Here is a 16343-nt window from a genome sequence, read left to right as displayed (position 1 = left end):
CTCCACACAGCCAGTGACCCAAGCCAGGAATTGAACCTGGGTCCCTGGCGCTGTGAGGCAGCAGTGCTAATCACAGCCACCGTGGGCCCCAAACAGCTTGAGGCCAGATAATGCACAGCCTTTCTAAACTAACAGACTCTCTGCCTGGCCAAAAGCATTGGCAGGATATCTGGTAATGTTTTCCACATCTATGGGAAAGGATGGGAGGCTTTCGGGGCGGACACACGGTTTATTGAGGTGAAAATTCAAATGACACTCACAGGAAGCAGAACTCTTGAGAAATGTTTAATTGGATGCTTAATACTGCAGGAAAAGAGGAGCCGTGGTGACACTTTTTACAGAAGGAATTCTAAAGTGCAACAAATCCAACACATGGCGGCAGATTTACACAGAATTGAAATATAGGCGCTGATTCCAAATAGTACAGACCCCCGTCAGCGTCCTGTTCTGCTGCCCCCCCTCCCCTCAGATTACTGCTGCTGTGAATACAGTTAATCTTGTGAAACACTCGAAGACAAGATCCCTCTTTCACCTGGCCTGGAAGTTAACTATTCTGCAAGCTTACTTTGTTGTTCCAGGCAGTGATGATGTGCCATTGAACAACAGAAACTTGCATTTATTCTGCCTTGGCACAGTCTCCAGAGATTGTAATGGTTGGGTGCCAGTGCAGAGCCGTGCCAGTGCAGAGCCGTGCCAGTGCAGAGCTGTGCCAGTGCAGAGCCGTGCCAGTGCAGAGCCGTGCCAGTGCAGAGCCGTGCCAGTGTTGGTGCACATACATTTTGACCAAATTACAGTCATGACTTATACCACCTTAAACATCATGTATATTTATTTCTAAAAAAGATTCACAAAATGCTCCGAAGACGTATATACAGCAATGTGAAATGAAGACTGACCGGTGACTATTCATCTCTCATCCCATTACATACAAACTCCCATTTTAAAATTTTAACAAATCCCTTTTTAATACCTGCACAACGCTGAACTTTATCAAAGCCACAATAAGACGTTTTTCGAAGAGACCTTTTGTTCTTTTACGCTCTGATTGCACAGAATACATTTCAAAACCATTCCTGGCTTACTGATAGTATATTTCTGCAATCATATTGGAAAAGACAGCACTGAGGGAGCTTACAGTTCCTACACACACAGGCTGGCCCCCTGAAATATTATTCATTATTCTTGCTGTCTGACTTCCTCTCTCAAAGTTCCAGTTCTTTATAGGGTTCACACAACTGCAGCAGGCCAGGCTGTTCTGTGACACCTTGTCCAGTGTGCAGAGTGAGCAGGTTATTTACCCACGGCAGGTGGGAGAGCAGAGGAAATCACAGCTGAAGAAGGGCTCACCAGACATTGGCTTCGGAACAGGAACCACTCTGCAAAGATGGTCCCAAAACTTCCTAACATCTCAGAATTGTTTTGAAGTGTGATAAAATTGAAGGCAGCAAAAAGAGGGGTGAAAAGAATCAAAGTGTCTCTGTACGTCTGACTGTGGCTGCTAAACACTGATTCACAGTTTGTGAAGAGTTCCAATAACATGAACCTCCCCAGCCATTAGCACCAAGCTGTTTGGAGTTCACCTGCAGGACAGCCTCAATCACTATCGCAAAATACCAAGAGATGAATATAAAACAAAATGTTGAAATCCAGGACTCATATGTGAAACGGATGTACATACAGCAACGCACAGGCTCCCCCAGAACCAAGTTCAAGTACAGAAACAGAATGCTGCAGTGTGTAAACTGCCACGATACAAGTGGTGGCTTCAGTCAAATCTCACCCCTACCAGCCCACCCCTTCAACCTAATGACAGGAGGCTCTAACCAGGTGACTATGGTACAAAAACTAGTCACTGACAGCCGTCCTAACTGCATGGAGCTCTGACCATCAGCGTCCTCAGCAAGGCCAGTTGTGATGCTGCCACTACCTAGTGGTTTACTGGGTAGTTATTTAACTACTTAATTCATTTAACAATGTAACTTCTAACTATCCTGGCTGAACTTTTCCCTTTAAGTATTGTACATGATATGAACTCTTTACACGAAGGAGAGTGATGTACAGTGGGAAAATCCTTAGCACCCCACCCTAATCACAAATTGTGTGAGGTTCGGAATTTTATCAGGGTCGGATTGTTACGGGTGGAATCAGGCAAGTGTGAGGAGAATGGAACTTGTGATTAGGGAGAAACCTTTTGATTGGCTTCAGCCCAGATTTAGGCTAATATCAGATGCAACTGAAGGAATGTCTGGGCTCCCCAGTGAAGGAGCTGAAACCTAACACAAATCTACCCATTCCGTTAGAGACAGGCCAGTACCACCAGGATCTGTACAGTCTCACACACACAACATCCTGCAAATGAAATGTACAAAGTTGAGATGGATCTCAATATAAAATTCTGAAAAATTATAAAATTTACCATCAGCAATTGACAAGAAGCATTTTTTTTAAAGTTAAAGCTAACCTCACAACACAATTGTCAGTCAGGGCTGTGTCAATCAGCTTATACATCACAGCTTTGTCACTGAAAGGGTTGAGACCCCCCAACTCGAACGGTGCAACTGCTGCATTTATTCAGCAGCAGTGACCTCCGACTATCAGCATCAAGTGGTCACATTGCCAACTCAACTGCCCTGCCCGCCTCCCCCCTCAGCCTATACAAGCTCACTCAGAATCAAGTGCTTCCTCGGATCACTCTCTGGTTCAGAGGCACCACTCAGCAACCTCCGCCCACAAGGTGACCAGGAACAAAATGGCAGCTTTGGTAGCTTGAACAAACTATGTATTGAATCTAAATGAATTAAGGGCCCATTTCCATGAACTGAAATCCTCTGGCAGGCTGGGTGGTTGTAAATTGCCCATCATTAAGAAAGCAAAGCATGGAATGCTGCCCTGCCTCAGAGGCTGGCTGTCACAGTGAGTGTTAATGCCACCTCAGCACTCCCAACATCAGCCCAGGCTGCAAAATACCAAGTGCTGCTTCTGAAGTGCAAGATAACTAGGGGTAGAGTGAGGAAGGTGGTACAGCACCACTAAAGGCCAAACATCTTCCCCACTCGCTCTGTAGTTCCTCACTTCTCACAAATCCTTCTGCAATTGCAGATCCCATACAAATAATACCATGAATTAGAATGATTCTCTCTACACAGGAACAGATGCATAAATATGGCAGTTACAAATCCCATTTAGTCCCTCAAGCACCCTATAAGCTTTGATACAGCTACCATATATGGGCAGTTGGGCTTAAGACAACAAAAAAAGTAAATGAAAGACACAAAACAAAGTTGAGTAAGTGCAACCGATTTGAACAGGAGTGAGACGACTCAGAGTATAGATGTTTTGTTCTAAGTGTCCCCTCGGATTGTTGTCGTCATTAGATATTTTTGGAACATTGTCTTTGTGGTTTGATATGGTCTTGCCTCCAGCCCACTTCATTCCCCCTCCTCTTTGATTCGCTGTTTGCTGCGGCGTCCATCCACGTCAAAGCCAAAATCGTTCCAATCATCGCGGGGAGGGAAGGAGATGGTCTGACGCAGGGTGAAACGGACAGCATCAATTACCCGCTCACCTCGCGTCTCGTTCTGGGAGCCCAGGCTGGCAGTAGAGGCACTACTCGTGTTTCGCAAAAGCTGTGGGGGGTTTGTGAAGTCAAGGGTCTGTCTGTGGTCCAGTATTCCTTTCCAGATAGCGTGTCGGTACTGCTCAGGAATCTTCAGGCTGATCAGATCCTGACAGAAAGGTAAAAAGAAAGGAGAGTTTCAGTTAGTTCGAGACAGCAAATCACTGATCGTTTTACAAGTTATTGGGGGCGCAGTGGTTAGCACTGCTGCCTCACTGCACCAGGGACCTGGGTTCGATCCCGGCTCGGGTCATTGTCTATGGAGAGTCTGCACGTTCTCCCCGTGTCTGTGTCGGTTTCCTCTGGGTGCTCCGGTTTCCTCCCACAGTCTGAAAGACGTGCTGGTTAGGGTGCAGTGGCCGTGCTAAATTCGCCCTCAGTGTACCCGAACAGGCACCGGAGTGTGGCGACTAAGAGATTTTCACAGTAACTTCATTGCAGTGTTAATATAAGCCTACTTGTGACACTAATAAATAAACTTTGAACTTAAGTTCACACTCCTGGAACAGAGCTTTGCATGGTGAGAGCACAGACTGAAACCTTGCCTGTGATTTTCCATCTATTGAACCATCAGGAGCACAAACCTGTTCACTGACCCTTAGAAACAATTCCAAAACTTCAAACTAGAAAGTAGAGGAAAAAACCCAATTCTGACCAATCCTTTTACTGAGTTTAATCTCAAGTCAGGCTGCTTATGGCTCAGTCCCAGATATGCTGAACACAAGCACATAGACTGGGACTATCCTCTATCCCTCAACAGTTGGGTTTTCATGGCAATCTATCAACACCAGTCCACTTTTACTAACACCACAAATGGCCCTAGTTACTAAATTCAATTTCACAGTTTTTCATGGAGAGATTTGGATACAGACCCCTCTTCACGACAATACCCAGTACATTAACTGGGGTCAGCATGGAGGTCAGTGACCAGTGGAGTGCCCCAGGGATCTGTTCTGGGACCCTTGCTGTTTGTCATTTTCATAAATGACCTGGATGAGGAAGTGGAGGGATGGGTTGGTAAGTTTGCTGACGACACCAAGGTAGGTGGTGTTGTGGATAGTTTGGAGGGATGTCAGAAGTTGCAGCGAGACATAGATAGAATGCAAGACTGGGCGGAGAAGTGGCAGATGGACTTCAACCCGGATAAGTGTGTAGTGATCCATTTTGGCAGATCCAATGGGATGAAGCAGCAATATAATATGAAGGGTACCATTCTTAGCAGTGTAGAGGATCAGAAGGACCTTGGGGTCCGGGTCCATAGGACTCTTAAATCGGCCTCGCAGGTGGAGGATGCGGTCAAGAAGGCGTATGGCGTACTGGCCTTCATTAATCGAGGGATTGAGTTTAGGAGTCGGGAGATAATGCTGCAGCTTTATAGGACCCTGGTTAGACCCCACTTGGAGTACTGCGCGCAGTTCTGGTCACCTCATTACAGGAAAGATGTTGAAGCCATTGAAAGGGTGCAGAGGAGATTTACAAGGATGTTGCCTGGATTGGGGGGCATGCCTTATGAGGATAGGTTGAGGGAGCTTGGTCTCTTCTCCCTGGAGAGACGAAGGATGAGAGGTGACCTGATAGAGGTTTACAAGATGTTGAGGGGTCTGGATAGGGTGGACTCTCAGAGGCTATTTCCAAGGGCTGAAATGGTTGCTACGAGGGGACACAGGTTTAAGGTGCTGGGGGGTAGGTACAGGGGGGATGTCAGGGGTAAGTGTTTCACTCAGAGGGTGGTGGGTGAGTGGAATCGGCTGACGTCGGTGGTGGTGGAGGCAAACTCGTTGGGGTCTTTTAAGAGACTTCTGGATGAGTACATGGGATTTAATGGGATTGAGGGCTATAGATAGGCCTAGAGGTGGGGATGTGATCGGCGCAACTTGTGGGCCGAAGGGCCTGTTTGTGCTGTGGCTTTCTATGTTCTATGTTCTATGTTCTATTAACCTGCCAAATAGCTGGAGTTTAGAGGAGTTAGGAAACCTATTCCAGCGCAGTATTGCACCGACCTAATCCTTCCAACACATACTGAGTATTTGCAGCAATTTCTGTTTGCAGCTGGTGGGGTGAGGCCCTCTCAACCATGAAACAAATCGAAAGGAAAACATTGACCATTCTCTACCTCATCCAAGGGGGAATGAGCAGGGCAGGCCTTCCTGCTCGGAGGTTATTGGATCAGCTGGGGAGGGGGGTGTGGGGGAGACAGCGACCCCAGATTACTGTCCATTCATTACAACAGCCGGTAACTGGGAGGAGATTCCCCCAGTCACGTGTTGCTTTTTGCCTGGTGCACTCGTGTGCATCTTCCTCAGGGATCCAATAGATGCAGGAGTAGAACATAGAACATAGAACATAGAAAGCCACAGCACAAACAGGCCCTTCGGCCCACAAGTTGCGCCGATCACATCCCCACCTCTAGGCCTATCTATAGCCCTCAATCCCATTAAATCCCATGTACTCATCCAGAAGTCTCTTAAAAGACCCCAACGAGTTTGCCTCCACCACCACCGACGTCAGCCGATTCCACTCACCCACCACCCTCTGAGTGAAAAACTTACCCCTGACATCTCCTCTGTACCTACCCCCCAGCACCTTAAACCTGTGTCCTCTCGTAGCAACCATTTCAGCCCTTGGAAATAGCCTCTGGGAGTCTACCCTATCCAGACCTCTCAACATCTTGTAAACCTCTATCAGGTCACCTCTCATCCTTCGTCTCTCCAGGGAGAAGAGACCAAGCTCCCTCAACCTATCCTCATAAGGCATGCCCCCCAATCCAGGCAACATCCTTGTAAATCTCCTCTGCACCCTTTCAATGGCTTCAACATCTTTCCTGTAATGAGGTGACCAGAACTGCGCGCAGTACTCCAAGTGGGGTCTAACCAGGGTCCTATAAAGCTGCAGCATTATCTCCCGACTCCTAAACTCAATCCCTCGATTAATGAAGGCCAGTACGCCGTACGCCTTCTTGACCGCATCCTCCACTTGCGAGGCCGATTTAAGAGTCCTATGGACCCGGACCCGGAGTAGGAAAATAAATGCCTTCAATTTTTTACAGCTGAATTAAGCCTCCAAATTCCATGGCTTGAGGAGTTTGTAAGGACCCACACGCTTGGGAATTGAAAGATATGATGAAAGCTGGTGAGGACAGAGACATGAACAGGAAGGGGCAGCTACTTACATCCATGGTAAAATGCTCGATCTGGTAAATGTTCATCAATCCCTGGGTGGTGAAATACTCCAAACACGACACACAGCCGGCTCTCGTCAGAAAGCTGCAACGACACAGGGGAGTGATGGTTAGCTCTGCACTTTGCTCACAAGTACAACTCTTTCAAACAAACAAGGAGATATACACTGACTGTAACAGGGAAGTCCGTGTGTAATTCTGGGACTAACAAATTAACACCAGTGCAAGAAAACATAAAAAATTTAAAGTTCTTATAACTTGTGAGAGGGCTGGCATTTAAACATTGTCCTTCAGTGTTTCAGAAACAGTTGAGGCTACCTCATTGAATGTTTTTAAGGCAAGGATAGATCAATTTTTGAACAGTAAAGGAATTAAGGGTTATGGTGAGTGGGCAGTAAGTGGAGCTGAGTCCACACAAAGATCAGCCATGATCTTATTGAATGGCGGAGCAGGCTCGAGGGGCCAGATGGCCCACACCTGCTCCTAGTTCTTATGTTGTTATTTCACAATCTCTGGATATCCCAAGTAGTACAACAAATCAATGACTTTCGAAGTGTAGTCACTGTTGTAATGTAGAAAGTCAGTAACCAATTTCTGTACAGCAAGCTCTCACAAACAGATTTGTGACATTGATTGAGAGATAAATACTGGCCCCAGGATATCGGAGAGAATCGAATACTCATCTCTGAAATGGCGCCCTGGGATTTGCTACATTTACCTGAGGGTGCAGACAAGGCCCTCATATAATATCTCATCGCATAGATAGCACCTTTGACAACGCAGCACGCCTTCAGTACTGCACTGAGCGTGTCAGTATGGATTATGTGCTCAAGCATTTGGAGCGGGGTTTGAACCCACGACTTTCTGACTCAAAGGCAAAAGAGCTGCGGCTCTTCAACTGTATGACGCAGTATGTAGATAGACCAACAAGAGGCGAGGCCACATTGGATTTGCTACTGGGTAATGAACCAGGCCAGGTGTTAGATTTGGAGGTAAGTGAGCACTTTGGTGACAGTGACCACATTTCGATTACGTTTACCTGAGCAATGGAAAGGGATAGGTATATATCAAAGGGCAAGAGTTATAGCTGGGGGAAAGGAAATTATGATGCGATTAGGCGAGATTTAGCTGGCATAGGTTGGGGAAGGAAACTGCAGGGGATGGGCACAATTGAAATGTGGAACTTGTTCAAGGAACAGCTACTACGCGTCCTTGATAAATATGTACCTGTCAGGCAGGGAGGAAGCAGACGTGTGAGGGAACCGTGGTTTACTAAGGAGGTTGAATCTCTTGTGAAGAGGAAGAAGGAGACTTATGTTAAGATGAGACGTGAAGGCTCAGTTAGGGCACTTGAGAGTTACAAGTTAGCCAGGAAGGACCTAAAGAAAGAGTTAAGAAGAGCCAGGAGGGGACATGAGAAGTCTTTGGCAGGTAGGATCAAGGAAAACCCTAAAGCTTTCTATAGGTATGTCAGGACTAAAAGAATGACTAGGGTAAGATTAGGGCCAGTCAAGGACAGGAGTGGGAAGTTGTGCTTGGAGTCTGAAGAGATAGGAAAGGCACGAAATGAATATTTTTCGTCGGTATTCACACTGGAGAGGGACAGTGTTGTCGAGGGGAGTACTGAGATGCATGCTGTTGGACTGGATGGGATTGATGTTCATAAGGAGGAGGTGTTAGCAATTCTGGAAAGGGTAAAAATAGATAAGTCCCCTGGGCCGGATGGGATTTATCCTAGGATTCTCTGGGAGGCTAGAGAGGAGATTGCAGAGGCTTTGGCTTTGATCTTTGTGTCGTCATTGTCTACAGGAACAGTGCCAGAAGACTGGAGGATAGCAAATGTTCAAGAAGGGGAGTAGGGACAACCCTGGTAATTATAGACCGGTGAGCCTTACTTCTGTTGTAGGCAAAGTATTGGAAAGGATTATAAGAGATAGGATTTATAATCACCTAGAAAGGAATAATTTGATTAGGGATAGTCAGCACGGTTTTGTGAAGGGTAGGTCGTGCCTCACAAATCTTATTGAGTTCTTTGAGAAGGTGACCAAAGAGGTGGATGAGGGTAAAGCGGTTGATGTGGTGTATATGGATTTCAGCAAAGCGTTTGATAAGGTTCCCCATGGTAAGCTTTTGCAGAAAATACGGACACATGGGATTGAGGGTGATTTAGTGGTTTGGATCAGGAATTGGCTAGCTGGAAGAAAACAGAGGGTGGTGGTTGATGGGAAATATTCATCCTGGAGTTGTTACTAGTGGTGTACCGCAAGGATCTGTTTTGGGGCCACTGCTGTTTGTCATTTTTATTAATGACCTGGATGAGGGCGTGGAAGGATGGATTAGTAAATTTGCGGATGACACTAAAGTCGATGGAGTTGTAGACAGTGCGGAGGGAAGTGGCAGGTTACAGAGGGACATAGATAAGCTGCAGAGCTGGGCTGAGAGGTGACAAATGGAGTTTAATGTGGAAAAGTGTGAGGTGATTCACTTTGGAAGGAGTAACAGGAATACAGAGTACTGGACTAATGGTAAGATACTTGGGAGTGTGGATGAAGAGAGGGATCTGGGTGTCCATGTGCATAGATCCCTGAAAGTTGGCACCCAGGTTGATAGGGTTGTTAAGAAGGCGTAAGGTGTGTTAGCTTTTTTTGGTAGAGGGATTGAGTTTCAGAGCCAGGAGGTCATGCTGCAACTGTACAAAACTCTGGTGCGGCCGCATTTGGAGTATTGTGTACAGTTCTGGTCGCCGTATTATAGGAAAGATGTGGAAGCGTTGGAAAGGGTGCAGAGGAGATTTACCAGGATGTTGCCTGGTATGGTGGGAAAATCGTATGAGGAAAGGCTGAGGGGCTTGAGGTTGTTTTCGTTAGAGAGAAGAAGGTTAAGAGGTGACTTAATAGAGGCATACAAGATGATCAGAGGATTAGATAGCGTGGATAGTGAGAGCCTTTTTCCTCGGATGGTGATGGCTAGCACGAGGGGACATAGCTTTAAATTGAGGGGTGAGAGATATAGGACAGATGTTAGAGGTAGGTTCTTTACTCAGAGAGTAGTAAGGGCGTGGAATGCCCTGCCTGCAGCCGTAGTGGACTCGTCAACATTAAGGGTATTCAAATGGTTTTTGGATAAACATACGGATGATATTGGAATAGTGTAGATTAGTGGGGCTTTAGATTGGTTCCACAGGTCGGCGCAACATCGAGGGCCGAAGGGCCTGTACTGCGCTGTAATGTTCTATGTTCTATGTGGGGAGAATCAGAATTGGATTGCGTGGAGACTCATTTTCAGCAGGGTTCCAATTTGACAAGAGGGAGCTGGACCCTGGTTAATTCTTGCTCTGCCACAGTCTGGGGATAAATGGGCCAGTTACAGCACTGCCAGCTGAGATCGGTAAATCACACAGTCCAGGGATTCTGCCACTCCCTGGTCTGTGTCGATCAGTTCTGCACCGCTTGCTCAATGCTGCTGCAAACTAATAGCACGCACAGCTGAACCTTGCAAGATTTCTTTAAGTGCTCAACAATTTTTCCTAACATGAATAATTTGAAGGGGGCTAATTTACAGCAAAGCTGCTCTCTTACCATGGAATTCCTACAGTGCAGAGGAGGCCATTCGGCCCATCGGGTCTGCACCAGCTCTCTCTGACAATGCATCTTACCTAGGCCCTCTCCCTGGCCCTATCCTTGTAGCTCCACACATTTCCCATGGCTAATCCACTTAACCCGCACATCTTTGAACCAGAATCTTATAGTTAAGAGCTAGTCATGAACAGGCTGCAAATTAAAAGGCGTAGGAACAAAGTGACAATGAAACAGAAGAAAAATGAATTAAAAAAAATACATATGGCCGCAATGTTACTGCTGTCCACGCAATCCGGGGATCAGATTCTCCGACTTCACTGCAGTGGGAGTGTGGCGTAAACGGCCAGTAAGATTGTGCCCATAGATTAGATACAGTTCCAGGGTGCTGGGGTGGGAGGGGTGACATTTTTGCCTTTGTGGGATTGGTGTGATCCATGGAGACTCAGATGGAAAGAGGCTTGTTTGTACTTTACATTCAAGGTCCCATTAATTGCCACATATTTCCAGTTACAAATGTATCTTGGGGTGTCGAATTGTGATTCATTGACCCATTAGGCAACAGTTCTGAGAAGACCAATCCCAATATCTCAGAGCCCAAGATTTCAGCAGGGCTGTGCGTCGGCAGGAAATGAGAGTGTAAATAGGGCTGCTTCATCGTGGCTTAGGGACCACAGAGGCTGAATGGTCTCCAGTTTGGACACCCTGCAAAATCAGAACATGGGCTTCTTGCAAAAATAAATGCAAGGCTACTTGAGATCAGTAAAGACCCAAGATACGATTCTGTGATGTTCATAATCCAATAGGCAACCTGGAGCTCATCACATTAAAAAGCAAATCCATGTTCAGATTTTGCTGAGAGATTAATCCAATTGGGAAAGGAGTTTGGAATTTCACTCGCAGGGGGTTGCACTGTGGCTCTACAAGAAAGTTTCACTCTATGTAAACTAATTCTAAAAAAAAGTCATTAATCTAATCACCACCTCTGACCTGGAGATACTGTTGTCAGACGGGTAAGGCGGAGGAGGCGTGCAGTGTGAAGTTGATGCCATTGGCGAAGACAGTCCCTGCGTGGGGCTCAACCCGTTCATGTCTCCATTCATCTGCATTGGGACATTCATCATCTGAGGGACTGAGGAAACAAGAGAACCAATCAGAATCATCTTTCATCCTGCTTCCAAGACAGTTTCATGTTCAAGAGAATCCACCGTCTCTCAGTCCCACCACCACGCAGTCTATTTATTCACCAACACAAGAAATAGACGCAGGAGTTGGCCACTCGGCCCTTTAAGCCTGTCGACCATTCAATATGATCCTGGCTGATCGATACTGGCCTCAGCTCCTTTCCTGTTCCATTCCCTACCTGTCCCCTTGTTCGAGATTCTCCCACTCGAGAAAACAACTGTGACCTGGACTGGGTGTGGGCAAATTGAATTAACCTTCTCTCCACCAGAAGACAACTGAATGTCGGATCTTTATGACAGGAATGTTCTCTTATGATATTTGGCTGAGCGGGGAGGAGGAAAGTCACTGGGAGAGCAGCCGGGAACCAGCACTCAGAACTCTACTCTGTAATCCAATGTCACTGAGGGCAACTCAAATCTTGACCCAGCTAATTCAGTACAGACAGTGTTATGCAGTTCATAGAAGGTTCACTGGGCTGATACAATCTTTTATTTTTTCATTTGTTGCATACCCCTAATTGCCCTTGAACAGAGGGGGCTCGCTTGGCCAGTTCAGAGAGTTAGTTAAGAATCACATTGCTGTGGCTCTGGAGTCACATGTAGGTCAGACCGGGTAAGGACGGCAGATTTCCTTTCTTAAAAGACATTAGTGACCCAGATGGGTTTTTACAACAATCAATGATAGTTTCGTATTTGCCATTACTGAGACTAGTTTTATATTCCAGATTTTTAAATTGAATTTGAATTCCAACAGCTGTCATGGTAGGATTCGAACCGTGTTCCTGGAGCATTAGTCTGGGCCTCTGGATTACTGGTCCAGTACTATAATCACCAAGCCACCACATGGACTGCAGCGGTTCAAGATAGCAGCTCACCACCACCTTCTCAAGGGCAACCAAGGATTGGCAATAAATACTGGCCTAGCCAGCACACCCACATCCCAAGAAATACAAGAGGGGTTTGTGTTTATGAAGAAGGGTCGAACAGGTTGGACTTTTACTCATTGGAGTTTAGAGAATGAGAGGTGATCTTATTGAAACATATAGGATTTTGAGTGGGTGAATTTGACATGATGAATGCTGAGAATGTTTCCTATTATGGGGGAATCTAGAGCAGGGAACATGGTTGGAATTCACTTCCTTAGGGAGCAGTGGAGGCTGGGGCATTGAGCATAGTAAGGTGTTTAACAACACCTGGTTAAAGTCCAACTTTAAAGTTCAACAGACCTGGTGTTGTTAAACTTCTTACTGTGTTTACCCCAGTCCAACGCCGGCATCTCCACAACATTGAACATACTCATGGCTCAGTTAGGTTTTTGATTGACAGGGAGTCCAAGGTTGAGGGGAACATGGAGGAACAAGCACTTCAGACCACAATGAGATTAACCATGATCTTATTGAACGGCCCAAGCCTTTGTTTATTAAGATTCCTGCATCCCTGGCTGTGTGGACATTAAGGTTGGAGGGTAAGGGAGATGTTCAGGCTACAGGACTTTCAGCTTAGCAAGAAACAATGATTGCAGCATTACTAATGAAGAAAGGAGGAAGATTGAGAGAGATCAGAGGAAGGATTACCCATCACACAAGCATGTGCCCAAGATATAAAATAGGCTCTCCAGGTAAGAGCGTGCTGCTTAAGTATTGGATGAAGTCATACTTTGTATCCCTCAGACTCTTACCCATACTTCCTGGCATGGGGGCTTGGGTGAGTGCATTGCGCTGTGGACTGATGAGTTGGCTAACAGATGGCAACTTGTTCCCCATGGTGGCCATTTTATTCATCGGAGGGGGAGAAGGGCCGAACGATTGCTGCGACTGCATTGATGGCCTGGAAAAGAGAAATGACAAAATGTTTCAACTGTTTAAAAATAACATCCACCATTTCGCAAAGTGTTATTACTCCACACATTCACCAACAGACCAGCAAATTCAATTACATTATTAGAGAAATCACAGCAATGTGAGATTCACTCGGTCCATTGTTTCTGTGCTGGTGTTGGCTCTGGTTGGAGGTATTCACGCAAATCCCAATTCACCGCTCTGCCCCGTTTCCTCCTGTTTTTGTCCTCTTGCTTATCAAGTTCCGTTACATACCAGGACTGACTTCACTTCACCAGACCCTTGTAAAAAAAGATTCCCGAGTCTACGGCCCTTTGCAATGAAACTATTCCTTCAATCCTGACTTCATTGCCTATGTCTACTGATGCTCTACAGCTCCTGACTGACCTACTTGTGTGTGCAAAATGCATAGTCCAGTATCTTTCCTGTAAGAATTGGAATGCACATTGTGTACTTGTTTCTAGTACTGTTTTTAACAGTTGAAGCTAACTAGCAAATGTATAAAGAAACATGCATTTTCTGAGTGTCTCAGACATGGTTATCTGCACTTAGATCACGGAGATGTCAATAAATGTCTCAACCATTTTGCTAACTCTCAGGATTGAGATGAATGACTAATTAATCAGTTTTAGTGATGATGGTTGGTTGCTCTCCCTCAAAGTGTCATGGCATTGCCACCTGAACTGGAACCTCGGTTTAACTCCTTAATAAAGACGGTACCTCCAGCATTGCAGTGCTGCATCCCTAAATGCTGCATCAAGTCATGGAAACCTCTAACTCAGCCAGACGTTCTACTGGGGTTCCTTGTCCTTTTATTTAATTCGTTCAGGGGACGCAGGCAACACTTATTGCCCATCCCGATTTGCCCTTGAACTGAGTGCTTGTTTGGCCATTTCAGAGGGCATTTAAGAGTCAAGCACATTGCTGTGGTTACCTGCCAGACCAGGTAAGGACAACAGATTTCCTTCCCTAAAGGACATTGATGGGTTTTTATGACAATCGGCATTGGTTTCATTATTTGAACTTTCATTCCAGATTTTTATTGGATTCAAATGTCACCATCAGCCATGGTGGGATTTGAACCCAGGTCCCCAGAGCATTACCCTGGGTCACCAATCCAGTGACAGAGCATTACCCTGGATCACCAGTCCAGTGACAGAGCATTACCCTGGGTCACCAATCCAGTGACAGAACATTACCCTGGGTCACCAATCCAGTGACAGAGCATTACCCTGGATCACCAATCCAGTGACAGAGCATTACCCTGGGTCACCAATCCAGTGACAGAACATTACCCTGGGTCACCAATCCAGTGACAGAACATTACCCTGGGTCACCAATCCAGTGACAGAACATTACCCTGGGTCACCAATCCAGTGACAGAGCATTACCCTGGGTCACCAATCCAGTGACAGAGCATTATCCTGGGTCTCCAATCCAGTGACAATACCACTGCATCACTGCCTCCCCCGAATGGTATCCAGCAACTATTGCTGCATCCAGATGTTTGGTGAAGAAGGATGGATTAGTAAATTTGCGGATGACACTAAAGTCGGAGGAATTGTGGACAGTGCGGAGGGAAGTGGCAGGTTACAGAGGGACACAGATAAGCTGCAGTGCTGGGCTGAGAGGTGGCAAATGGAGTTCAATGCGGAAAAGTGTGAGGTGATTCACTTTGGAAGGAGTAACAGGAATACAGAGTACTGGGCTAATGGTAAGATACTTGGTAGTGTGGATGAGCAGAGAGATCTCGGTGTCCATGTGCATAGATCCCTGAAAGTTGGCACCCAGGTTGATAGGGTTGTTAAGAAGGCGTACGGAGTGTTAGCTTTTATTGGTAGAGGGATTGAGTTTCAGAGCCAGGAGGTCATGTTGCAGCTGTACAAAACTCTGGTGCGGCTGCACTTGGAGTATTGTGTACAGTTCTGGTCGCCGCATTATAGGAAGGATGTGGAAGCATTGGAAAGGGTGCAGAGGAGATTTACTAGGATGGTGCCTGGTATGGTGGGAAGGTCTTATGAGGAAAGGCTGAGGGACTTGAGGTTGTTTTCGTTAGAAGAAGGTTAAGAGGTGACTTAATAGAGGCATACAAGATGATCAGAGGATTAGATAGGGTGGACAGTGAGAGCCTTTTTCCTCGGATGGTGATAGCTAGCACGAGGGGACATAGCTTTAAATTGAGGGGTGATAGATATAGGACAGATGTCAGAGATAGGTTCTTCACTCAGAGCATAGTAAGGGTGTGGAATGCCCTGCCTGCAGCAGTAGTGGACTCGTCAACATTAAGGGCATTTAAATGGTCATTGGATAAACATATGGATGATATTGGAATAGTGTAGGTTAGATGGGGTTTAGATTGGTTTCACTGGTCGGCGCAACATCGAGGGCCGAAGGGCCTGTACTGCGCTGTAATGTTCTATGAAGAGAGGATGAGGTTTCATTAATATCCCTGTCCCTAAGTCACGGCCACAGATGGTGAGGGGGTAATGAGCTGGATTGCCGTCTGGGGGGAATTGTGTCCGAGTGATGAGTCAACATCTTCAGCAGCAGTGTAGTGAGGGTGGGGGGATGAAAGATGTATATAAACATGACAATAATGATTGTTTTATTTTAGATTTAAGTATATTCATTGATAATCAATCTTTCTGGTATTGCCCACTTGCACAACTGTGGTGCTGAGATTTGTGCATACACATTTGTCACAGTGTTTAGTAGCTTCATTTGCAGATAAACCATTTCTCCCCATCCTGTGCAAAATGATTTGTTCCTTTGGAATGCCAAGCTGTTTTCCCACAACACAACCAAGAAACATTTCACACAGTCTCCAGTTGTTGGATTTATTTCAAAAGATCAAGTACAGGTTTCAGCATCAAATTGGCAAGTACATCATTAACCCCTACTGAAAAACAGTCAGAAAGACCAGTTTAGAAAAACACACATCTTCACAGAGAA

At 46.0% G+C, this 16343-nt stretch overlaps 1 protein-coding gene across 2 annotated transcripts in view; it reads right to left on the bottom strand.

Moving 5' to 3' along the window:
- Positions 1-276: 276 nt before the first annotated feature.
- Positions 277-16343, bottom strand: part of tp63 (tumor protein p63) — a 108558-nt gene continuing 92491 nt past the window's right edge. Inside the window, exons 9-12 of one of the 2 annotated variants that reach the window (XM_078204295.1) lie at positions 13232-13380; positions 11353-11501; positions 6786-6879; positions 277-3725 (exon numbers count right to left, since the gene is read on the bottom strand). In XM_078204295.1, coding sequence (XP_078060421.1) covers positions 3724-3725; positions 6786-6879; positions 11353-11501; positions 13232-13380 — 394 coding nt within the window. In that variant the 3' untranslated portion in view covers positions 277-3723. The remainder of the gene's footprint in view (positions 3726-6785; positions 6880-11352; positions 11502-13231; positions 13381-16343) is intronic. The other variant, XM_078204293.1, reaches the window with a different exon arrangement.

This window comes from Mustelus asterias, chromosome 3 (assembly GCF_964213995.1).
Source record: "Mustelus asterias chromosome 3, sMusAst1.hap1.1, whole genome shotgun sequence".
Taxonomy (NCBI): domain Eukaryota; kingdom Metazoa; phylum Chordata; class Chondrichthyes; order Carcharhiniformes; family Triakidae; genus Mustelus; species Mustelus asterias.
This window is presented reverse-complemented; position numbering and strand designations above follow the sequence as displayed.